The sequence below is a fragment of the Bradysia coprophila genome (assembly GCF_014529535.1).
Source record: "Bradysia coprophila strain Holo2 chromosome X unlocalized genomic scaffold, BU_Bcop_v1 contig_39, whole genome shotgun sequence".
In the NCBI taxonomy this organism is placed as follows: domain Eukaryota; kingdom Metazoa; phylum Arthropoda; class Insecta; order Diptera; family Sciaridae; genus Bradysia; species Bradysia coprophila.
In genome coordinates this window covers 86,389-113,320 of record NW_023503329.1, presented here as the reverse complement: position 1 = coordinate 113,320, position 26,932 = coordinate 86,389, and the positions used below count along the sequence as shown (strand labels likewise).

At 35.9% G+C, this 26,932-nt stretch overlaps 2 protein-coding genes and 1 long non-coding RNA gene across 3 annotated transcripts; 1 reads left to right on the top strand and 2 right to left on the bottom strand.

Moving 5' to 3' along the window:
• The first annotated feature begins 1,386 nt into the window (after positions 1-1,386).
• LOC119069720 (pyrokinin-1 receptor-like) lies at positions 1,387-25,916 on the top strand. Its single transcript, XM_037173846.1, has 8 exons — positions 1,387-1,686; positions 1,745-1,883; positions 8,028-8,139; positions 12,806-12,910; positions 12,968-13,078; positions 16,025-16,259; positions 16,624-16,838; positions 24,979-25,916. The coding sequence occupies exons 1-8, from the start codon at positions 1,428-1,430 to the stop codon at positions 25,042-25,044; spliced, it is 1,242 nt and encodes a 413-aa protein (XP_037029741.1). The 5' UTR covers positions 1,387-1,427; the 3' UTR covers positions 25,045-25,916.
• Positions 4,962-21,051, bottom strand: LOC119069721. The gene is made up of 4 exons (XR_005086386.1): positions 20,799-21,051; positions 20,522-20,523; positions 7,897-7,901; positions 4,962-4,977 (listed from the first exon to the last, which is right to left on the bottom strand). It is a non-coding gene; the product is annotated as an uncharacterized LOC119069721 (long non-coding RNA).
• LOC119069719 (phenoloxidase 2) lies at positions 16,871-19,716 on the bottom strand. The gene is made up of 10 exons (XM_037173845.1): positions 19,130-19,716; positions 18,831-19,056; positions 18,588-18,764; positions 18,382-18,500; positions 18,218-18,320; positions 17,934-18,151; positions 17,687-17,868; positions 17,433-17,593; positions 17,299-17,373; positions 16,871-17,231 (listed from the first exon to the last, which is right to left on the bottom strand). Exons 1-10 carry the CDS (start codon positions 19,714-19,716, stop codon positions 17,022-17,024), a joined length of 2,058 nt encoding a protein of 685 aa, XP_037029740.1. The 3' UTR covers positions 16,871-17,021.
• Positions 25,917-26,932: the final 1,016 nt, after the last annotated feature.

The following is a 26,932-nucleotide window of genomic DNA, read 5'->3' as shown; positions in this document are numbered from 1 at the left end:
TATATTTTTTATCGATGGAGAACCTAATTATAAGACACTTTGTCTCGTATCATATGCCAAAAAAAGTTAAAACCTTTTTTCTAAATCATTTTGAAAGTCACTAAAACCACGAAAAATCGAATAGAAATACACTATGTCATCAAAATTTTTTGTATTTCGATTCGAATTTTCGTGTTTTCAGTGACTTTCAAAATGATTTATAAAAAAAGTTTTAACTTTTTTTGGCATATGATACGAGACAAAGTGTCTTATAATTAGGTTCTCCATCGATAAAAAATATAAATAAAATTTGTTTGTAACTTAATTCATTGAAAATCCTTAGTCTTACAAATATCCGCCCTTTCGGCAACAGTTTCAACACGGAATGCATTCCAACTTCAATCACTATCGATCCAATTATTTGTTTTTTTTTTTAACGTGCTCAGAACCACCTATTTCCTACTATACGATCTATCTCTTTGTTGTACACCTAATCACAAACGCGAGATTCAAATTACCTAAATGTGCTGAAAAAAGAATTGTCCCCCGGGCACAAACAAGAAATTGTTTTTCTGCTGTATTCGCTGCGCAAATATTTGTAAAATTTGAATATGAAAAAATCTCCAACTTTATACTCAAAAGTCGAAATGAAATTGGTTTGCTAAAATAAATGGTACTGCAACTAATCTTTAAAAGTTTGTTAGTAGGCTCAAAAACTAGTACTTTAAATGTAGTATATGTCCGTAATTAGCGACGAATAAAAATAATTTCCCTTGAAAAAATATGTCAATTATCCCAGATTCGCAATATGTATAACGAATTGAGAGAAAAATCTCAATCTCGTCGAGAAAATTATGTTACCGCTTCCACCTTCGCAATGGCTTATTTCAACTTCAATTGCTTCTTACCTTCCTTTAGCAAAATGTAATTATATAAAAAAAGAATTTTTCTGCAAATGTTTTACGTCTTTTTTATGCCTTCAACATCTAATTTCATCAAGTTTCTACAATATTTGTTTCTTTACGCCAATGATAAGTATCCTTCAGCCTCTCTGTCTTTTGTACGCGCTAAGTGAAATGTAATGTGCAAAAAGTGCATATTCTTCGGAACTAGACGCTAAACTCATGTTAAGCTATATTCACTAGGGAATAACTTGCTTTAGTGTACGCAACACGGTAAATTATTAAAATAAATTATAGAAAAAAACAACGCGACGTTCTTATTATACATACCAATGGGACGAATGATCACACATATTGTGTAAAGTTTACCGACACGAGCGGAGCCCGAGCAGAAGGCAGAACAAATAACCTTTCACCATCTCATCCTCTTGATTCCCTCTGCGATATGTTAGCTTAACTATTTTAACAACCGAATTATTTGTTGTAAACAGACGAAAAGAGTAATCATTCGCTAAAACTTGACTTTAAAACCAAAGCGAATTCAAAATGGACAATAAAAGTGATCCAACGACCGAATACAACACTCAAATGTTTTACTCGCCAGTGACTTATTTAAATTATCCCGTTCGAGATTCATTGTGTTTCGTCATACCGTTAACGTTCATTTATTCGATCATATTCATATCTGGCATTCTGGGCAATGTAATCACCTGTGTCGTTATAACGAGAAACAAGAACATGCACACCGCCACCAACTATTACCTTTTCAGTTTGGCTGTGTCCGATCTGCTGTTGCTGGTTTCCGGTAAGTTTTTGTTTATGATGTATGAAGGTTCGTTTCGTTATTCGTTCCATTCGAAAAGGCTTACCGCAAGAGATATATAACATGTGGTATCGGTATCCGTACCCATTCGATGAGGTCATTTGCATTCTACAAGGTTTTGCTGCTGAAACATCATCCAATGCGACGGTTTTGACGATTACTGCTTTCACTTTAGAAAGGTAAGATTCATTTTTATTTGAAATTTCACGCTTAGTCAGTGCTGCCACTGGTTGAGCTAAAATAACGTATCACATTTGTGTTTCTGCTTTAAAAGCGCTTTTGAGAGCTTTGAGCTTCTTTCGAATATCACACGGAAATCTTTCACTTTTCCAATGGGATCCAAAAGAATCTCAAAGCTTTCGAAAGTTCTTCAAAAGCCGAACCACAAATGCGATACGTTATTTTGGTGTAATACAGAATTATTGTACGCCATTTTTGCTAAGTGGTTATGTTGTTTCTTTCCAAAAAAAATTACTTTTACGATTAGATAAATGACACCTAGATTAGGGTGTGTCGATTTCAATTATTTTTTTTAGTCATTCCGGGTTCCGCCCTACCGCGATTCACCCTCGCACTAGCAATAATAATCAGCAAAATTTTTTTTTTCTAAGTCAATATAAGCTTGCACCGTCACTTTTTCAAAAATTTTCGAGCTACACGAGATAGCTGGATTATGGGTCCGAACCAAAAAAAATCTACAGATGCTTTTGCAAAGTTTTCACTCTGTACGGCATCTAGAGGGTCTACTAGAACATACAAAAATTAAAAAAAGTTAAAAAAATGTTTTACCGTCATTTTGGTATAGCATCAAGTTTCACCGAGGTGGAATTTTCAAGAATTTTGTAAGTGGAAAAGTCATCTCTTCTGGGTGAATTTTTTTCAAGCTATTGTTGTGATAGCTCATTTTGTAGGTATTTCAATAGCGCATCCAGCAAACATACAGTTTAGATAGATAAATTTAAATATTTTTTGGTTTCGCTGTTGGAAGGCCCAAAAATTGGGCATTTCTTCGAGTATGGAGACGATTAACATTTTAAATACAGCAATTAAATGAAAAATTTGGACAGAAATTCAAATATTATTCATGAATAACACATTTAAAAGCTGAAAATAGTAAGATTTCGTTTTTTAAGAGAAGCCAATTTGTTATGTTTTCGAAAATACCCAAAGAAATGCCCCTTTTTTGGGCCTTCCAACAGTGAAACCAAAAAATATTTAAATTTACCTATCGAAACTGTACGTTTGCTGGATGCGCTATTGAAATACCTACAAAATGAGCTATCACAACAATAGCTTGAAAAAAATTCACCCAGGTGAGATGACTTTTCCACTTACAAAATTCTTGAAAATTCCGCCTCGGTGAAACTTGATGCTATACCAAAATGACGGTAAAACATTTTTTTAACTTTTTTTAATTTTTGTATGTTCTAGTAGACCCTCTAGATGCCGTACAGAGTGAAAACTTTGCAAAAACATCTGTAGATTTTTTTTGGTTCGGACCCATAATCCAGCTATCTCGTGTAGCTCGAAAATTTTTGAAAAAGTGACGGTGCAAGCTTATATTGACTTAGAAAAAAAAAAATTTGCTGATTATTATTGCTAGTGCGAGGGTGAATCGCGGTAGGGCGGAACCCGGAATGACTAAAAAAAATAATTGAAATCGACACACCCTAACCTAGATGGCGTTGCGTTCTTAGCTTTAAGTGAAATCGTCTGACGAGCATTCATATTATTCATTCTTTGTGGGAGCAATACAGGGTAATTGTTGACCGAAGTCTTGTTGGTTACTTAACAAGTTTATAGAGAAGGATCTGCGAAGTGAAGTGCAGATAAACTCTCAATACCATGACAGTGTTTATAAATATTAGATTCGTCGTTACACTATCAATAAATATGACTATATCGTTTTGTATAGTTTAGACGTAACATCAACATCAACCATACATACTGAGAGGTGGCTTCATGTTTCATCTGTCTGTAATTTTCAACTTTGACGTTAAGCGTCCACCTGTTCGTTTTTTGATGGAATCATTTCCTTCAACTTTAATCAAGGGTTCTTTGACTTGATTTAATTTAAAGGGCTCAAAGCTCTAATTAGCGGTCTTTGAACTCTGTTACGCTAATCATCCTTCGAAAAAATATATTTTTTGCGCATAAATTACTAAGATTGACTTCATAAAACAATGTACACGTACAGATCGTTGCTTAACTTAATTACAGACAATATCATAACAGTACAATGGCGTATGAGCGTTCTCTTTTCTCAAGAAAAGGGAGAGAAAATTATCTAATTATTATATCTACCAAGCCAGGGTCTTTTTCACAGAATTTATTTCTCTGGAAGAAATTGAAAGAAATGGAAGGTGAAGGAAATTACCGCATACCATACACGATGTATAACATAGTTCACAAAAAAGAACTTCACATTCTGATGTTCACCCCGTTGAAGTTTTCGTGAATAAATAAATAGTCCCTGTTAGAGAGCACAGTGAACCACTGTTAATGGTGCCGTAATTTGACGATGTTGTGCCATTTTTATCAGATTAAAATTGTTTATTTTCTAAGTTCATTATGTCGCTGTATTTACAGTGGAAACTTTTGAGACTTTACTTTTGGAACAACCAAGTCCAATGTTAAAGGTTGACACTAACCATAAAATGGGTAGGTGTTAATGTTGTAAAAAGTTCATCTTATCCGAGGGGCTGTGAGTGGAAGAAATGAATTAAATGCGTTAAAAATTTGGGGTGAATGAAAAAAAAGAAAAACAAAAGGAAAATAATTAATTTTTTGTTTATTACACACCGAAACGACATCTGTTTTTGTGAAAGCTCTCAGAAGCAGCCGTTGCGGACCATTTGTATTTTTAATTGAAGAGTATATTGTTACCATCTTGACCGGGATAAGCCCTGGCCTGGTTATATAAGCGTGTCACAACGATAATAGCGTTCAAATTTTAATTTATTTAATTAGGACCTGTTCTAAAGTACTGGTCATATATAACTTAACCGAAGGATAGAAAATAATTTTGAAATAGAATATGGACGATTCGATAGTCTAATGGAACACGACAGAGCGGTTTTATTTGATTATAGGTCATTTGTGTCACTTGTATTCTGCATAAATATCACTACTAGAATAATCTTACGTAACGCAAGATTACCCTAGGGCTTGCGTGGCAGTCCATACATTTAAAAAAAAATCTTTCACATTTTGCGTGACATTGGTGATGATTCTAGCATAACGCAATTCATTGAAAAATAATAAGATTTTTTTCTTCTGCCAGTAATTGTCCCATGATCGTAGCTAATTTATTTAACAAATATACCAAATGTCATGTGGAATGTGTGGAACGTGAGTGCATGGTATAACACTGCAATAACATTGACGTTTGATTTTTTGTACTTGATTTGTTGGTCCTATTCACCCCATTTTGGTTAAACATTTTCTTCCGCTTTTCTGTTTAATAAGCAACGAAATGCCTTCGAGCTTTACAGTCAGAGGAGGCAGTGAATTTTCAGCATTGATTTGCTTCAGCTGTTTTTCAGCTGATCCACACATACAATCAAAACTGTTTATGCTTGTTTGTACGGTTGAAGCTGCTACACGCACGTGCCTGGTGTAGTGGTAAAACCCTATAAAGACGTATAAAAACGTTTTGATGGTTTGAGTGGATCAGCTGAAAAACATCTAAACCAAAACAATGCTGAAAATTCACTGCCTCTAACTGTAATTAAAAAAAAAGAGTATTAAACAGAGGTTGTGTATTTTTAAAATGAAGATTTAATTTGGCTGTTAAATTGATCGTGTTGTTCAAGCTTTAAGGGCTTACAAACACATCCTTTCACATTGTCCATTTTCTGTGATGAATTCTTTCGTGACAGCTTAGGGTAGGCGATTTTTCAATTTAATTATTCTTTCTGGCGTAAACGACTAGCCCGTGGTTGAACGCAGAATGACCCAGAGTAGAGGTGTGCGCCGGCTTTGAAAACGTCGGCGGCGGTGCGCCGAGTATTGAGAAGTCGGCGGCGGTGCGCCGAAATCTTTAATATTTATTCTTAAAATTTAAATTTTAGTTATTTTCTAATCTAATATCAATTCATTAAAAATGTCGGGGAAACTGGAAATACTTTTTAGTTAATTAACTAATGTTTGACGTACAATGGAAACTCGAAACTTTTACAGGACTTTTAATTGACTTTCTTAAAAGGCGCCTAAGACCTGGAAGGGTCAAAGTCTCGATGCCGACTAATGAAAGATTTGTACCACAAAGGCTTGCAAAACATTCTTCAAATTGGGTTTTCACTGTGAAAAAGAGAAAAAAGTGCTAGACGTCAAGATCTACATTTTTCTCTATTCTCCATGGTGAAAAATCGATTTGAAGAATGTATTGGCCAGAAATATGCCACTAAGTCTTACGAATATTCAATTCAATTTTTAGTGTTAATCGATTATTGCGCTGTATCAACATTTCTAAAAATTCCTTCGAGTGAGAGTGGTTGATATCTAGTGCCAGATAATTTCATTAAAAACGTTTGTGTTTTTCTCTAATGTGATTACCTTCGAAACGTATTTATCGAGGGGTATATAAATAATGGTGGTACAACTCAGTGACCATTTCAAACAAACAAATTCAAAATTATTTAGTGGAATTTACAAAATGTTTGGTAGAGATTATATCTAGTTCAATGACATAAAATTATTATATCATTGATCTAGTTGTTATTTTATCACTTTATTTTGAAGCTTCAGATTTGAACTAGAACCTAGAAATTTCCATTTCAATTTCAATTGGTTTAATAACCTAATAGAGTTTCTGACATGGCCTGAAAACCTATCTGAAATCTTAAATTTTTGAAAGGACAACTAATCGACAAATCTTTAAACAGAAAGAGGAATTTTATGTCTTCAAGACATTGCCTAGTGTCGTTTGTACGGAGCATATAAAAGGAATATTTTTGTAAAAAATTGATTAATATGTAATATTTCGGCGCGACGAAAAAGGAATCGGCGGCGGCGTTTGTCGGCGTGAGCCAAAAATCGACGGCGCGCCGGCGTAAAATCGGCGGTGCACACCTCTAACCCAGAGGATTCATTACAGTAGCGCGTTTTTTTGATTTTCTTCGTCCAAAAATTTCAACATTTTCTGTTTTAAAAAGAAAATTAAATGTGAAATGAGGTACACCTGAATAGGTAATCACCTGGTACAGGTGCACTTGTCTCTATCTCTCAACAACACTCGATTCAAGCGTTTAAAAGAAAAAAGAAAATTAAAAAAATCGACCCACCCTAGACTCCACTAACCACTTTTACTGTTGCTGTTCAGATACTTCAAACACACCCTCTCTATATTCTCTATTTTACCTGACACACTTGTAAGTTCTATTCAAGTGAAATATCGGATAACTACCGCTCTCTAAAAAAGGTCGTCTATATTTTGAATATTTGGAAATTTCTTTAACTGTAAAAAACCCAGGGTAAAGTTGTGGTAAGACCTTAATTTAAATTAGATTTATTTTAATCAGATGACCATTCCATCTGCAATTTACACTGTTTTTAGTTTTGTTTATGTCTAATTAGAATAATAAATCTTTGACGAAAGAGACTCAGGAACGATAATAATTCGAGTAAGGTAAACTTTTTATCTAGTTATGTGTTCCTGTCTGGTGCTGAACGATTTTTTATTTTATATGACTTAATAATTTGCCTAAAAAAGCGCTTTGCACGTCTTATGAACACTAATAGCACTGAAAACCTTGAATCTGCCAAGGTATCCCACTATTATCTAAGTACAAAATGTTGTTCTTATTACGATAGACTCATTGTACAATTACTTATGGTCGAAATTAGATTTTCAAGAATTTTATGAGTATGCATCCTCTTTGCCAATTTAAATACCTGCGAAGGAGATATTGCTACGCACATTAAAAATTATTTACATACTTTCCGTGGCTTAGTAGCTTCCATAAATTTTTTTTAATAAAATTGAAAAGATGAAAGAAGCCATAGCAGCTATTCTGCATTTTACCAGATAAAGATGTACTCGTACGAAGAAGAATGAAAAAGAAATTCGGAAGTGAGGAGAACCCTTTATAAAACATATGGCAACGGTTCTATTTTTGGATGAAAGGAAGACGTGAAATTTATTTATCAAGAAAAAAATAAATTTATCAAGAAAAACGAATTGCGTACTACGTGCACTGCGTAGTAATATATGAAATATTAATAAAAGCTGGATTATTATCAATGTGACAATAAAATTGACGATTATTAGTCCAATCTACCTAACAACAACAACAAACAAAAAAAATGTTTTTATTTTTCAGATACATTGGAATTTGTCATCCATTTTTATCACATACAATGTCAAAACTTTCGCGAGCAATTAAATTTATCCTTGGAATTTGGATGTTGTCGATGATTCTGGCTGTGCCACAGGTAATTTTGTTTTTTGTGTGCTTTGGTTTCACCGGTTTCACTTCAAAATCAGGGAGGAGAACACTTTTCAATGGGTTAATGGGTTTTGAAAATTTGAATTTATGGAAATTATTTGAAAAGGGCAAGTCGTTTTTATATTTAACAAATAAAGGAACGGGTGGTAAATTATGTCAATTATACTCGCTTAACTTTTCTTAGCCTAATCAATTGTAAATATTTGGTTCGCATCCACTTCAATAAAACATCGAATGGAATGCGGTCACATAAATAACAGAATAAAGGAAAATGTTTTCGTTAAGTTTGAAAAAAAAAATATTTCGAGGTAAAGTTTAGGTTAGATCTTAGAGTTAGACTACCCGAGTGAAGATAAGCTGTTAATGTCAATTTATCATACTCGCACCATGTTATGACGTTACTATTATTTATCTAGAAGGATAAACAGGAAATTATTGACAAGTCTCGATAAAATACGATATCGCTGTATATAACAGCACTTCAATAAGATTGCTGTGGGTTTGCCTGGGCTTGATATTTTGTTCACAGATCCAGAGATATCACCCGCCTAGAAATTCATAATCCCTATCCTATCTAGTGCTAAAATATCGCTAATTTGCCAGTATTTCTCAACCGTCTCGTTTTCGTGTGTTTATTGACCTCGGCTTCGCCGCGGATCAACAAAGTTCACACGAAAACTCTACTTTTAAACTTATCATCCCCATAGTCATGATTGATGAAAAGCACGATATTCGATGCAGAACCACTATTTCCTGCATCATAATTTTAGTCAGTTTCAAAATGGAATTAGCTTCGAGGCATTTTGCAAATTGGTTTTAATTGATGCAAAATCACATGGTTGATTTCATATAGTTGTGCAGCACCGTGTTCGATACTACCAGTGGTATCTAGAAGTAACCGAACACGCGAATAATAGAATCGACATCTTTTGTTCGAATATATATTGTTTGTATGTTCGTCGACTTTTTGACACCACTTCATATGAAATTACTGTCGATACAGATTATCGCAAAGTACACTGTAAAATCGATAACGAGTAATTTCGCGCCGCGCGAGATTACACATATTATAGTGGAATTTCGCGCCCATACATTTTTCAATGGCTAACTTGATTTAGAGAATTTTTACGAGTACCTGGCGATAAATTGGCGGTAGATTCAGTTGAGTATCAGACACATAAATTTTGGAGATGCGAATTTTATTCTAACACCCTAGAGCTTTGTATCAGGGATACCGGTATCCTTAGAAAGTGTGGATTTTCCTTTTACAAAACGTTAGGATACCGGTATCCCAACTGAGACACACGTATTTTGTATCAAAGATACCGGTATCACGACATAGAAAGTGTGGATTTTCCTTTTACAAAACGTTAGGATACCGGTATCCCAACTGAGACACACCGGTATCCCGACATAGAAAGTGTGGATTTTCCTTTTACAAAATGTTAGGATGCCTGCATCGCAACTGAGACGTTGCGAGATTCCTACCAGCAAGAAATTCCTTATGGGCGCGAAATTACACTAATAAAGTAGGAATTTCGCGTGGCGCGAGATTCCTACTTTAATAGTGTAATTTCGCGCCCATACGGCGCGAAATTACTACTAGCCGTAAAATCATTGTTTTCATATTCTTACCGAGAGACAACGCAATGAAAATAACACCGTTAATTAGAATACTCTTAATTCTTTATTTCGGTTAGAGTCTACTTGACCGGTCAAATAGTGTTATTTTGCCCCAGCTGGTCACATACAATTCCAAATGGGACCAGCTGGTGCAAAATAACGTATGCACACCAGTTCGGTTTAGCGATTGTACTTTGATATTCTTTTAAGTTACTTTTAATGCGGGAAGGTTAATTAATATTTGCGCCATCCATGATTGGATGTTGGATGAGAATGCTTTAAACCAAAATTAAGAAATATATGGCGTTTTATCACAAACCAGGAAAAAGGTTAAAATAAGAATCTAGATGGAAAGGGTTGCAATATAAATTAGCTATTTGCATACTAAATGAGTCCAGACCCGTGCAACTCGAGATAGAAACGATAAGTCACGTTTTCGTGTGTTTATTACCTTCGGCTTCTTTTTAATAAAAAATCAAACGAAGACTGATTTGCCATTCCGTTTTTCATTAGGACTTATGTAAATAAATATTTTTCTTGAGCATTCATTGCATCTTTTCGCTAGATAAAAAGGAAATTGAAATAAATCTGCTCAGTAAATCAATGCGGTTTATTATTCACTACTTGTTTGCAATTCATTTTCTTATTTCTTTTCCAATTATTTTGACTGACAACGAAAGAAAAAAGAGAAAACGAACGAATTCCAATCGAAATGCAAGGTTATGAGAAAATACCGATATATACTGGATTTTGATTGATTTCATCAATCAATTTGTTTGGTGATTGATTGCTGGCTGATGTGAATTTATAATAACCTCATTTGTTAAATTAGCTTAATAAGCACAACATCACACAGGCTAATTTAATTCAGGATGCCACCACGGTTTTGACGGTTCACGTACAAGGTAAACACAAGTAGCGTAGAGATAAAAATCCCATCATCGTTTGATTTATGGTAACCATTTTTTTTTAATTGAGAAGTAGTCACCACATAACTACCATTGACACTTTGACTCCTCAATTTGAATTGGTTGAGAAGTTTAACCCTCGTTTTCTATCTATTTTTAAATGTTTTCGCGTTTTCCCTTCACCATAAAAAGAAAATGAATTTAATGGCTCTCGATTGATATATTATTTTACCGAACAAGAGCTGGTCCTACGCACGTCAATAATGTATAATAGGGCGTCATTCGAACTTCGACAGCCATAAAAATTGTTATTTTGTGGACAAAAAAAAACTCTAATAAATCTATTTAATGGTGTGAATTATGTACCCTTTTACATACCAGCATACAATTTGAGGAAGGCCGGTCTCTCTCTCTCTCTCTTCATACGACGATTTTATTTTTCATTTGTCATGTAAATGAAATTAGACGTGTATTATGACAATTACGAATTTAGCGGAAAATGACGATACAGAAAAGGGCCTAATCGGCTATCTAAGGCCGCCATTCGGAAACTGTGGATTTTAACTGTATCGAATAACGTACGGTCTTCGGGTGGATTTCGTAAGGGGAAATTACACTCGAGGGATTATGTATTTCCCAGGCTACCAATAAAATTTACCTTTTACAAAATATTTTAAATCACTTTACAATTAGAACGTCATAATTGGTTCCAATTTGAGGAAATGAGAAAAAATACGATCCACTCGACTAAATAATTCGTTGTTAATTGCGCTCCATTTCCTGAGTGCACTTACGAAATTCAGTTTTTCCACGTTAATACTGAACTACGGCGGGTATCAATAGAATTGAGATAAGTTTAATAGAAATAAGTTCTCATTCAAATTGCATATAGGAAAATTGAATTCATTTATTGATCATCTAGAATCATATGCAAATTGTACAAAGAATCATTTTAGTATCCCCCTCTCCACTCTGCTATTACGTAAGTTGAGGTTAAAATCCACAGCAATTTAGGTATTGAACTGCGGGGAATTTAATTGAATATTGTAGTTTGAGTCATAATAAAATTAATTTACGTGAATTTATTGCTTCATTACACATAACAGCGGGTAGAAATACAGGTTAATTTTTGCATCTAGATATATACGTCTCTGAGTCAGTAATTAAAAAAAAAAATGTTGGACAGTGCTAAATATCCTGAGAATTTTTTTTAAATCTCGTTTTACGTTTCGCTTACTAAAAAAAAACTTCATACGCAAAAGTAGGTGAAAGTTGATAAGGGGCTGGGGTGATTTATGGATGGCCGGCGGATAATTTGCCATCCCAAATATTGATCGATTTGACTGAGACATGTTACCGAATTTTCTAAAAATTTACCAAAAACTAAAATTTAACCGAATTTATCTACCAATCGCGGTATTTTTTCGCACTAGATGTAGAGGCGAAGCCGCGGTCAACAAGACGTTGTGTGCGAAAAAAAACACTGGCATACCGACCGTGGTAGATACAACGTTTCTCGCGACATAATCACCTTTCTAATGCAAAAAATATTCAAAATTTTGTACTAAAACTACCATGAAATACACTGCGTGCATACAGAAATTCATTTGAACGATCAAGAAGGTTGTATTATAATACACATTGGAAGCTCGGTATCATTGTGATACTATATAGCCGAATGGCTATAGTCGCTGCTTTGTGTTCAAAAAAGTTATGGAGTCGGGGGTTCGAACTCTGGTCAAAGCAAGATATTTGGTTTATCTAGTGTTGCTTACTCGAAACAAAAGTGAGTGCGAAAAAAAAGTCCGTATTTCACTCCGGGAATACAGTTAAATAAATACCTTCAAAACGACATTAAGTGGCTGCATGGAAAGGTGATCATCACCTGGTGATGATTATGGCCCGAAACTGTGAAAAATTCAGTAAATTTCGATATTTTTGGTAAATTTCAGAAAATTTGGTAAATGAATTTGCCAACAATAGGCCCCGAAGGTTAACATGTCAATTTTGGCTTAACGCTTCCACTTTCTATCGAAAAACGAATGATTTGGTGAACACCATTTTATGGAAGATTTTATAAGAGGCTCGTCATTGATTTATTTTTTCTGAATATTTCGGAAGGTTTTGGACGTTGGCATAACGCAATATAAAACGTGTACGGTGAAGAGTGGACTCGGCAACAATCTCAACAAGCATGTTTTCACACTGTCGACGATTTCCGTTTTCGTAATTTTCTTTTCCATATTTCAAGTGTGAATTGTGATGGTAAAATGGTTCTTTTAGATATTGCCGATGACAATCATATCGATATTGTACATTCTGATTGGCTTGCAGCTGCGACGTTCGCAAATCCTTAACCGGAACTCGGTGTATGTGAGTAGTGATCGACTGAAGGTAATTATATATGTTTTACGAAATAATTGTACGACTGTCTTATGTCTTTGATAATGAGTTTGAAACCATATGCTATCAGCTAAAGGGTGATTTGACCTATCTGGAACCGGAATATTTAGTTTTAGAGTCATGAACACCTAAAAGTGATGCCGTGTTATCAATGACTTAATTGGTTAGTCCGTTTTGTTCCACACATTCACATCATGAACCGAAGCGATAGCGGAGGTTCGTGACGCTAGTCGACTCCCTAAGAAAAGAAAACAACCAACGGGAGACTAAGGAAGCATCTTCACACATTTTCAGCACATTCTCCATATTCGAGTTAATAGAAATGTTTCATGTTGGTTTGATATACGTATCGAACCACTACATCTGTTTGCGAAAACTGCGCTCGCACTTTTGATAAAACTTATATTAATTCAATCTTAACACTTTTTCATCGGCAAATCAATAAATTTTATTGAAGTTTTTTTACTTAATTTCTGTAAATTTAATTAAAACATTTTCATGCACATTTCCAAAAAAACACACTTATATGAAAGCCATTATTTCATTCATAAGACAAAAATATGACGGCTACATTTCTATTATAATGATTGTGTAGTAGATCAGTGTTGCCGGGCTTCATATAAAATGTGCTCGAAATTATGAATTTGAAAAATTTGTTTGTTCGCAATTTTTTTAGATCATTTTGGAATTTTAGGTTTCAGGTTTCAATGTGGAATTTGTTTTAGGGTTAGAATGTCCAACAAAATGGTGGAAAGCAGCCATCTTGGAAATTCTTTATATTTATTGTATTTAGGCTTATATGGCACATACATAGTTGCAGTAAATTGGTAATCATAGAGTTTCGTTGACGGATAACTTTTTCCGGCATTTCAAGAAAATAGCGGCCATCTTGAAATTTTGAATTTTTTAGATATTTTCGGCTATACGGCATGTAGATAGTTGGGACAAAGTATCACTTGTACAGTTTCGATTGCGAAAAACCTTTTTTTTTTCTAGATTTCAAGAAAATGACGGCCATTTTGAAATTTCGTATTTTTGAGATATTTTCGGCTATACGGTATGTAGAGAGTTGGGATAAAGTATCGTTTGTACAGTTTCGTTGGTGTAAAACTTTTTTCGATATTTCAAGAAAATGGCGGCCATTTTGAAATTTCGTATTTTTGAGATATTTTCGGCTATACGGCATGTAGAGAGTGGGATAAAGTGTCACTTGTACAGTTTCGTTGACGGTAAACTTTTATCGACATTTCAAGAATACGGCGGTAATCTTGAAATTTCATATTTTTGAAATATTTTCGGCGATACTGCATGTTCAACTTAAGAAAACACAATTTTAGATCATTTATCAGAGTTTTAATGTCCATCGACGCACCCAGTGCATTAAGTGATTTCCAGTGTTTGATAACTTGGCGCAAAATATCATAAGTGGAAACAACTTAATTGACTGGGAACATCGATGACTGTTAAAATTCGAAAATGTCTCAAAATGTTCCGAACCAAAAAAAGCCCACTGTAATTGTACGGTATGTAGAGTAGACTTGGGATAAATTGTCACTTGTAGAACTTGCTTAACTCTATGTATTACCCAAAACTTCCAAAACAACTGATATCCAACAAAAACCTCAAAGAGGAAAAGGTGACGCTAGTGTAGTAAAAATTAAACTTCCAAAACATTTTATATCGGTTTTGGTGACGCATTCTGCGCCTCAACGTAATCAATTTTTACCAAGAAAATTTTAACGAGAAAATATGTCAACGAGAAGTTTACCGATGAGATTTTATAACGAAAGCTTTACAAAAAAATGCGTCACAAAGTGGCAGATGATTACCCGGGTGAAAATTAAAGTCTCAAAAGTTCGAAAAACGTAGTCTCACGTCTCAAAAGACAATAGATTTGAGATCGTGAGACGACGTTTTTCGAACTTTTGAGACTTTCATTTTCACCTGGGTATTGTCGTATGAGGGGTTTCTCAGCATCTGCCACTTGTAACGCATTTTTTTTGTAAAACTTTCGTTGTAAAATCTCATCGGTAAACTTCTCGTTGACATATTTTCTCGTTAAAATTTTCTTGGTAAAAATTGATTACGTTGAGGCGCAGAATGCGTCACCAAAACCGATATCAAATGTTTTGGAAGTTTAATTTTTACTACACTAGCGTCACCTTTTCCTCTTTGAGGTTTTTGTTGGATGTGTTGTGTAGTTTGACTCACAAGAAATGTGGAACAAAATGGACTAAACAAATAAAATGTAAAAATCAGTTGGACGAACCTTACTAATAGTGTTAAAAATGCTAGACGAATGGAGTTGATCTATGATCAAAGTTAACATGTAAAGTCAAATGTTTCATCGAATTGTTCTGGAAAGTCAGTGTGCAACTTTGATAGATAGAAGACAGACGTCTTAAGTCTTAAAATGTTTCCTATCATCAAGTATCCGTTGTGAACGACTCGAATAACACTAGACATTTTTAAAGCTCTCTCGATCATATTCATGTAAATAAATGTTTTTGATATAAAAACAAGTGGAATTTCATTTATGGATAAAAGTGTTACAAAAACTAGTCAAGTTCAACAGTCGTTTTCAACAAATAGAGTGCTTTCAAAGGTACTTGGCTATACCTTGCAACTGAGATACGATAGCCCCCGAATTCTATCCTAATCTCCAAACTATAATTGTGATAAACATTCGTTGCCTATGCTTCTTCGTTCGATTTAAGTATTTTTTTAATCGATACAAAATTTCCCATTTTTATTAGTCAAATAAAAACACCTTTTCCTAACAAAGAAATTCGCCATAATCGAATTTATATCGCGTGGTGAATTTTTTGTATTGTGTGTACCCTGCACATCATAGTCTGTGTGACCTCCTCAAAATTTACAGGCTTGAAAAAGTCTGTCACTATGCTTATGCTCAGTTTTTTTTCCACAATGTTCCAGCCACTCAAATACAGTCACAAAAGTTCTTCGTTCCAAACAAACATTGCAATGGAGTCAATGTCACCAATACTAATACAGTACTGTCCAGCCAAAAAACCATCCGAGTATTGCTGCGCGAAGAAGAGCACATCCAATTTAAACAATAATTTGGTCAGACCGTTGAGAAATGATCGAATTCAGTATGTGTCAACGGTTCCATTCAACGCTGGAGCGAGGCGAGTTGTGAAAATGTTAGGTAAATTTATGCTCATGTGGTTCGAAAGTTGAATCCAGAAAGGTTTTCTGCGGTGTCGAAGTTGTGGGACAGTATGGTCATACTGTTTCACTGAGTCAGTGAGATCATGTAAATTGTTACACCGCTCGTAACATCTATGTTGGTTCTAATAGATGTCGAAGATGTGAAGGAGACATGCACTTCAAATGGCACTGCTGCACTGCCATTCAATAATAATTCATCGAAAGATCCAGCCTTATTGCACCTTGATTACATGATCTCAGCTTTTATACTCAAACTTATGGCCATGCTTGTGTCTCAACTCCTCTACGATTTTCACTATTCCAAACCTAATGCCCCTATTCTCCGATTGCTTCTTTTGCAGTTGTTGTGGTCGTCACATTTTTCATATGCTGGGCACCACACCATGCACAACGCCTACTGGCTGTGTATGGTAACAATGACCAGAGGTCTAGCGATGGCTTCAACTATGTATTTGATTATCTGACCTATGCATCCGGCGTTTTGTACTTCACATCCACATGCATCAATCCATTTCTGTACAGTCTGATGAGCTACAAATTTCGGGAGGCGTTCAAGGTGAGTGAAATTTTAGGAAGAAATACTCAGTCGTGCGGTTGCGCAATAATTTGAATATTTATTTGATTAGAAGTAGGAAACATTGATTTAAAACATTTGTTAGTAAAGTAAGTAAATTGTGAGGTAGTCAGTTGTACTGTCGCCGTGTTCATTCGATCCGAATCCAAATTGCTCAGCACCAAATCATTGACGTTGACGAACTTGATTAGTGTGCGAAATCATACAGTCGCTCAAATGCATGTTCGTTGTGATAAAGTTCGACATTCTATCAGTTCCTGCACGGGGCAGACGATCAAACGGAAATCCCATTGGACGTTGGTCTGGATAGAGACGATCACGGACTCCGCAAAATGAGGCTGCATCATTGCATATGCCAACAAAGTCTTGATCAACCTAAATAAATTTCACAAATGGATGCGTTACTGAGACAAGACTATATGCGACAAAATGAGATTCTTACTCGATCCTGTTCATAATCCGAAATCATTACGAATAGCTCGCATTGCAGTCCACCCGGTAATCCTTTCGGTACCAACTGTGGACATAGAATTATTGTAAAATGTTAGTTTCAATCGAAAAATGTTGATTCTTCACCATATGCTGCGGCCAGCCACATCCACAGAAGTTGAATTCTGCCTCCTCGGTTGTGCCTGCGTTTGGACGACTTTGATCCAAATTGCGGAAGGTGCGCTCAAACGGAATGGTAACGGATGAGTCGGTCGATCGTCTGGGTATGGTGTTTGGACCGGGATTCACTTGAAAAAGAGAAAATTTGTTTTTTTTATTCAATTTGGTGTTTTGAAATGATGCGGAGTGGTTGCTGTCGCATTCACGCATCGACGACTTACAGGCAACAGTGAACTTATCCATCTCTGTCATCAGAAGACGCTGATCTCGGAACAACATAGCCTGGCCCCTTTCATCGAATTTAGGAGCTAGGAAGATTCTACACGTTCCAAATACCTGAGCGCTCGATGAGCTGTTCACTTGGATGCGATAGGTGAATGGAGTGTGCTGTAAATGGGTGAATCTGTGCGTATGGTTGAGACATTTGTTTATTCAAAATTTCTGAGGAATTATCGAACAGCTTGTTACCTAGCGAAAACGCTTCCTCGTGGTACGAAATCCATACCACGTGAGAAGTCCACATCGGATTGTTGCCAGAAGGTTTGGAAATTGCCCGTTTCACCCGATTCATTTTGAACTGTAACACCAGTAATCTGAACGCCAGGGTAGTCTAATTGTGTCGTGGTATACGGGGTCAATGATTCCTTATGCTCCTGGAATATATCGTCGACGTATGCGTGCCATCTCTGTTCGGTAGGAGTAAATTGTTATAAAAACCAGAACGGTATTCGGAATTGCGTTGAGTGATTTACGTAAAAGATGGGATCTCTCATTGCTGTAGCAGAATCGCCCATCACACCGAACGATTCCAAGTGTCGATGGTCTGGATCGTGCGAATACGAGATGAACACATGCCTGTGGGAGTAGAGAAAAAGACGTTACGAAAATTTGCGTCACTTACTCTCTGTGTACTTGCCCCATGTTGTGTAAATCACCGTACAACTGACGATTCGGTGAAAGGATTGATGATTCCATCATATTTCCCAAGGTGTCGATACCAGTTCGTTCGTCCAAGGGAACGCGTTCGTTTTGTGTCTGGAAAATTGAATCTCATTTAGTCAATACCTCAATGGAATCTGCACATTATGCTGTAAAGTATGCATCAAACTTTGTGCTGCGTACATTGATTACGAATCCTTGATGAATGGCTTCGTAGAACCGATCTCTCCATCTTTCCAAATCGGCAACGTCATTTTTAATTTGATCCAATTCACGATCCAAATCCTTCAATGTTGTATTGGCTACACGAGCCGGCCAGGCTCGGCTAGCTACAAGTGAGTCCATTTTTGGGAAATAGGCCTGAAACGAATGTCAGATCAACGATTCATGGGAGCGATATCTTATGAGCGCTAGAGCTGTATTTACCTCTGCAATTGGTTCTCTCAAATTGTTGAACCGTTTGACTCGCGGCAATTGGTTGCTGAATCTTTCGAAATTGTAACGGGCAATGATCTGTTGATGCATGTAGTAAAACAATTCGCCTCGTCGATCTTTGGCAACCAACGCTCTGTTCGACGCCTCGAACGGATACACCAAATGCCAGTGCCAATGATGCAAGTTAATGCCAAGATCTTCGCGGAAGTACCAAAGTCTTTGGGTGGGCAGTTTAAATCAAACAATTTTGAGTGACGAAATTGTTTTGCTAAAATTCCACCAAAACGTACCTATGTTCATCCTCCAAATCGGATGCAGTGTAATCCCTAGGAATCACAATCGGCATTCTGGATCCGTCAGGAACGACACTAGCCTCTTCACGAATTTTCGCAAACACTTTCGAATCCACATACTTGTCGGGGAATGTTTCAACGAACAGCGGCAACGTCAAGTCCTTGGTATCCGGCCGATGCAGCAGTGCCACAGACAGAGCATAGTTGAACAAATACGGATTCAAACGGTCTCTGGCAAACACGGCCATCGATTGCAAATCGTCAACATCTCGCATTCCAATGAATATATCAATCAAGGTGCCGGCAATCCGGCGATGCTTTGGAATAAACAGAGAAAACTGTTCGTGCCGTCCAAGTTCCATGGGTACTCTTAAACTGGGCAAAGTGATGTTGCGTACGGGGATGCGACTGTTGGCTGGTTCGCCGAAACGATTTGTCAGATCAGCACCAATCGGACGATATCTATCGGTTAGATAGTTGTCTGGGACATCAAACACCGAACTGGAATTCGTTTCGCCCTTTTCCATGAACACGGGTTCTTGGGGACGATCGAATAGCAACAGAAGATTCTTTTTGTCTGCCATTTTTCTCACAAATTTTTCTTTTTTGAATTCACTTGGCTTTCACTTAGGACTCACTAAATTGTATTCGATGAGAGTACACCACTTGACGATGCTAGCGATCGACTGTGATGAATAGACCGTTTGCGCCGACGTTTTATAGTAGTTCGGTAATCAACAATAAAACCGCACAATTGATTATATCAAAAGCAGTATCGCGAAGCATTAGATTCAAATTTCAAACTTGGGAACCGAATAAAATGTTGTGATTTTGTGTGTGTGTCTAAGCGGATGTGATGTTCTTCTAAAGAACGAAAAAAAACCGCAGCAACAATATTTTCTCATGTAAATGTGCACGCGTGTTCGTTGATTATAATTAGTTCTTATAGAACAATGTTTGTTGGTAGATTGCCGGGTTTATAGTCGATACGAAAACACTCAGTTGTTTCCCTAAATAATTTACAGTTTGATGAACGAATCCTTTCAACATTATGGTGAATCGTTGGTCTCTATAGTTTCATAAATCGTTCAATGTCTCTTCAATTTAATGGGAACATTACGAGAGTAGCCCATTAAATGCCTCGCACGATTAAAAAAGTGAATTAACCAACCTTTCTCGGCGAATTGAAAACCATTCTTCAGATGTTTATTTCTACCGTGTAATCCGAATGTAATTCTGGGAAAATCGCAACGAAAAGCCAACATTGAAGCAATACGAAAAGCGAATTTAAAGTAGAGTTCGTATTAATAACGCTCTAATGATCACACGTTAGCTAAACTCATAGAGTTGTTGTGCCATAAAATAATCAAAATCGGGAAAATAAAGGACAACTGTATAGTAAGCCTACACAGGGAGAGAAAAAGTAAAATTCGACATAATTAGGTTCACATAAAATAGAGCGCTGAGATTAGTACTTTTATGACGAAATGTACTGGTAATGTACAGGAAATTTACGAAAATCTCTTACATTTGATATTTTGTTTCCGAACAGCATTTCCCTATGGGACTAGTTTACCCCAAAAACTACAAAATCGTTGTCATAGCTGAATACTGTCATTTCTTGAAGTTTTATCCTGAAAACTACAACAACACCATATTCAGCTACTAGTCTGGTGCTAGTTGTCCTTTCGCTCATATTGAATGTAAAAAGCGATTTTATGGTTGATGATCGTAGGTGGGTCGGCAACGAACTCGAATCGCAATGTTGCCAAGCTGGGATCGACCTGGTTTGGGTCAGGGAGCCGCCGTCAGCTAAAACTTCTTTCGGCTCTATAAAATTGAATTTTGATCCTAATTGAGTGGGAAAAAAATCTTGTGTTCCTTGAACCTTTCTGCATACGAGAAAAATATAAGTGATTGAAAAAATTATGCAGGTGGCGCTGTAATTCAAGATGGCGACCATCAATACAAAAAATGTACAAAACTGGAAAATCCGGTAAATACTTTTTTTAAAGTAATTAATGTTTTTTATTTTTAACATAAAATAGACACCATTCGGAATAATTTCGCCCACGGATCCATGTCAAAAATATTTCATTTTATATTTTTAAATAAATTTTCAAAAATCAAAATTTCATAGAGCGAAAAGAAGTGTTAGGCAACGTCGGCCCCCTAGACCAAACCAGGCCGATCCCAGCTTGGCAACATCGCGATTTGAGTTACTGGTCGATCCATCTACGATAATCAACCATAAAATCGCTTTTTACATTCAATATGAGCGAAACGGCTTTTTTGGACAACTCGCACTTGACTATACAGAAAATTTGCTGACAAGTGGTGAAAACGTCAACAAGATCCATGAACCATTGATTCAACAAGAATTGCGTTGTACAAATGAAAAACTAGATTTTTATTTATTTTCTTAGCAAGACACGCAAACGCAACAAGAATAGAAAAATTCGAAATCTAGATTTTCAATTGTCACGTTTTGTACATAGGTTTCTTCCAAGGTCGTTCAAAATGTCAATCGTCGTCCACAGAGAAGCCAACACAACCTCACTTTGAAGTTTTAACGAACAAATTTGTTTAAGTTGCGGTTATGTTTGCTTCTGTGGATGACGGTCGGTTGTTTTCGGCCTGTCAAAATTCGTTTTTACCGTACGATGGAAGAAACCTATATCTGTAAACCACACGAACACGACTTTCATATATATTACACACTTGTCACGAAGAAGTCGAGGCTTGCCGAGACTGATAGTGACAAGTGTGTACTCTATTTTATCACATTAGCGAAAACGAGACAAAAACATAGACCTGAAGTGCAATTTTTGAATTATTCTTCTATTTAAGTAATTTTCACTCCCGAACACCGCGCGTAAGTGATAATAGTAGATTATTCACCTCTGTCCACATCTTTATTTAGACATTAGTTTTCTTCGTATATTAGTTGCGAGATTTGATTGGCTTGTGATGATGTTTTTCATTGAAAAAAAAAATGATTTTTCAAAATTTGTATATTTCAGATGATGTGGTGACATCCATCTTCAGCTTAAATTAAGTTCAACTCGATCACATAAAAATTTCCGTTTAAAAAAATTTCTCATTAGAAATAAGAATTGAAAATAAACTTTATATCTTCCGCCCGTGTAAACATATACACGTTCGTCAGTCAGATATATGACGTGTAGATATATATGTTGAATGAGAAATGTTGTTAAACGGAAATTTCTTATGTGATCGAGTTGAACTCAATTTAAGCTGAAGATGGATGTCACCACATCATCCGAAATATACAAATTTTGAAAAAATAATTTATTTTTTTCAATGAAAAACATCATTGCAAGCCAATCAAATCTTGCAACTAATACGAAGAAAACTAATTTACATTCCTTTGGCTAACGAACCGAAAAACCATAATTTATTTAGACACTTGGGGCGTTTTGCATGAGCCGAAGGCGAATGTTATAAATCCAAGTGTCTAAAAAAACATTTGGACAGAGGTGAATACGCTATTTTATCTACCGACGGCGAAATAATAGCACCTTTTCACTGCTATTATTTCACCTAGGTAGATAATATATATTACACACTTGTCACGAAGAAGTCGAGGCTTGCCGAGACTGATAGTGACTAGTGTGTACTCTATTTTATCACATAAGCGTAAACGAGATAACAACATAGAACAGAAGTGTAATTTTTGAATTATTCTTCTAGTTAAGCAATTTTGACAGCCGAACACCGCGCGTATGTGATAAAAGAAATTATATCGTTTAGTCCACATAGTTACAGTCTCTAGAGTCAAGGTTTCAAGGTGGCGCTGTTCTTATTTCAACATGTCTGGTTTCCCATACATTTTATGGTTTCCTTCAAAGCTTTGTTTCCTTTGATCGACAGCGCCACCAAATCGGTCAAAATCAAAATATGCCGAATGCAACATCTTCCAATCACTGGTCAACGATTTCATTGATTCTGAATTCTGAATAGATTAAGATTGGCTCACCTAGTATGTGTATATTACGTAGATGGAAGCACGGGGTTTCAGTGGGTTTCGAACATTTAGTTTTTTCATGTTGCAGATATTGCAGTGTCAAATTCTGTCCAAGATGTGACATATTTGCAAGGTATTGGCCTTTTTCACAAAGTATAATCAGCGTAACCTTCGTAAAAACAATCTTGAATCTGACAAGAGCATGTGTGCCAACGTGTAAAAAACAAATGTTCAAAACCCACTGCTGAACCGTGGCGATCCGCTTGTCAAACGGACAGTACATAAACAAATTCCATCACCTATTAGGTGAAATTGAAAATCGATAACGCGAGTTGAATCCGTTCGATTTTAGCTACTACATTTGCTATTAGATCGAATGATGAAAAATCAATATATGGAAATCAAACTACAAAATCTGTATATATTATATGGCGAGCAGTTTCACTAGAATGAACAATACATCTGGATTGGAATTAGATTTGAACAAAACTGAACAACTGTGAAATGGCAGTTTCACATACAGTCCTAATATGTCTTCAATGTGCATAAATGTCAATAGCTAGTCTCCCTTCTGTTGATTGTTGTTCGACCTGTACTTATCGGTTAGAACTTGTCACATAGAGATAGTGTCGATAAACACAAATCGCAAACGGTTGCTAGTTTTACACATGAAAAATACTTTACGACTGTAGGGTTCATATCAGTTAAAAAGACTGGATAGAAGAGTGTTGACAGGTTCATTTTAAGCGACGTAAAACATTGCTCTAAGCAAACAGTTGTTCCACGGTATGGCTCCTTCCTTCCTGTCTTTTACCTTGAACGTTAATTCGCTAAATATTTTACGGAGGCCGAATGCGCTTGACTGTGACGAGCTGTTTTTCAGCTTGAAATAGTTATTTACGTATCGATTGAGTAGGCCGAAAGAGTTACGTATTAAGTTTTGTATGCTTGCTAAGAGTGCCGAAAGTAAAGAAATGTCAATTCAAGGGGCGAAAGCGAAAGCATTATGATCCTTACGGCACAGAAAACGTAGTTCGTGACTCGTGACGAAAGCAGAATTTTTTCACTTGTGACGAAAAATACTATTATTGCAAGATGTTCAATTCACTTGGCTGCCATAAAAAATTGGATTTTTCTGACCGCCCCAAATTTTGAAATATTTCGATTTTGACGGCTGTACCGTCTGCATTTTAGGTATTATCGATTTTTTCAATTCAGCTTGTAAAAAATCAGGTGAATTTTGGAGGCATACCACAGAACAATTTTTCGCTCAGAGTGATGTTTTATGTCGATTAAAAAAAAACTTGTGAAAAGTTGCTATTCCCCATTGTCGTGTAGCATGCAGCATTTTTCGTAGAATTCTATTATAAATCTATACGCCATGGATGTATTGTATAATATTTGTATTATCTATGAACCCTGACCACATTCGCAGTATTCTGTATAGATCTACGTCTAAATTCAACGGGTCTCCCACTCTTGACCATTATGTTGCGTACCGTGACATTTTTTTTTTTGCGTAAGTGGTTTTCTTTGGCGATTAAATAATAAAAAATAAAAAAAATTGTTTTGCCAACACATCGGGTCGTTGATGCTGTGTCCAACACAAAGAAAACATTCTTGATTGAAATTTTGAATTTCCATAAAGCCAAAACAAAAAGGTTTGGTGGTAAAACCGACGAAGAGTTTATCGAAAACAAAATCTCATGCATGAACTTCTATTCTTGTGCATAGATTAGTTTTTCCAAATAAAAAAGAAACACCGCTGGGGGTGTTGATGGTTATTGAACACAAAATACACACCGTATACGACCGTTCAATTTGGTCGGTTTAAATAAATTTCCATTTTAATTTGCAGAAGCTTTGGTGGATCGATTTCAAACTTTTCTCCAACATTTACCCACTGTCTAAACCGGTGACCTAATACGACAATGTGGGAATATGGTCAAGGCTGAATGCCTGGACAACAACCTAATTTGTTATTCATCGGACGATTCAATACGAAGTGGTCGACAGAATGGATGCATTTAAGAAGAACAAAAAACAAAACAAAAATCTTATCAAACCAACGAATTGCGACAACCGTCATTTCATTTCGATGCATCGACACAGGTCATTCAAACGTTTATAGTTAAACAGAAATTATAATAGCTGTTGATGTCAATGAATTGAAAAACAAGCGAGGTGGTGTATGCTGGCATCGGGCGATTTAGCTACACTTAACAATAAAATATATTGAAGATAAGGCATTCCAGTCATTATCGATCGACAACTAAAACTTACAAACTTGTACAAGATACACGTAACAAATTCACCGTACAATGAAATGAGTTGTTCGATGTTCTGAAATTTACTTGATTCGAAAATCAGCTGTCTATTCAAGTGTAGCGTGTGAGTGTATGTTTCCCTAATCGTTGTAGTTGTTTGCTATCTCGTATAAATAGAAATTTCATTAGTAAACTAATATACTTGGTAGAAAGGCGACCACTGCATTGAATTTTCCATCTGAAATTAAAAACGCCATATCAGGTTGTTCTACTCTCGTATATTTGTATGGTACTCTGTATTTTGTAGCGCCTAAAAATAGTCTGCATTTACCAAAATAGTCTTTTCGATTTTACACTGAAAATTTCAAAAAGCCTGTGCATTCGGGAGGTAACACTGAACAACTGAATTCTAGAAACGATTTTTTCATCATGTTACACATATAGAACATACAGATAAAGCTAAGTACACACCTTCTGAGCGAAGCGTAATAATTTTCGAATAACTCTTCACTGATCTAGTACAATGAAGAGAAACACAATTCAGTTCTAAGTGCGATTTCAGTTTCTGTTAGGAAATCTAGAGAGAGGTGCTACAAATTCTATTTTTCAGCACACGACCCAAGTGCTGAAAAAATCAACATTACAATACTTCTAACACAACATACTATTGTGCTACCGAGAATTGAAATACGACTCTTTTCAGCACTCATTTTAGTGTTGTAATTGTAAAGTGACTTATTTCAGCACCCGTTTGATGTGATATTACAACACTCAAAGCTGTGTTGATATGGAATTTGTATCAGTTGTTACAGCATTCGTTAGAGAAAATGCAAAGCAATGTGATCGATTGAAATTTGAAGAGTTGATGTTTACAATGAAAATTATGATTTTTTGTGCTCTTGTCTATTTCAATTCTCGGTTGGCACTAAGCATGATGTGTTACACGTATTGTAATGAGATTTTTTCAGCACACGACCCAAGTTTTCCTTAAGAGCGGAGCGAGTGCTGAAAAAATCAACATTACAATACTTGTAACACAACATACTATTTCAGTTTAAACTTCTCTCTGGTAATGTAATGTCATTGTAGTGAAGTTGGTTTCCAAAAAAAAGTAGTTCGCCAACATCTTATGACGAAATGTACTAGAAAAGTAATAGAATTCTACATATTCTATTACACTTGAGCTTTAGTTTCCTAACAGCATTTCCCTATATTTTCAGTGTATATTGAAAGTCTTAGCGTTTCGATCATCCCAGAACAGCAACAACAAGATGTGTAGGAATTTATAGCATACAGAAATTTTGGGTTCTGTTGAAGCAATGGCATAATAGGAAGTTGTTAAATGTGTGAGTAGGTACCATCTACTATATAGTTATAGTTAGTCATGAAAGAACCCAAAAACCCATCAAACCCCTAATCACTAGATTGATAATAGTTATTTATCTACCAAGGTAGGTATGAAGGTATTTTTTCGCACTAGATGTCGATTGTCGATCCGAGGCGAAGCCGAGGTCGACAAGACGTCGTGTGCGAAAAAATACCGGC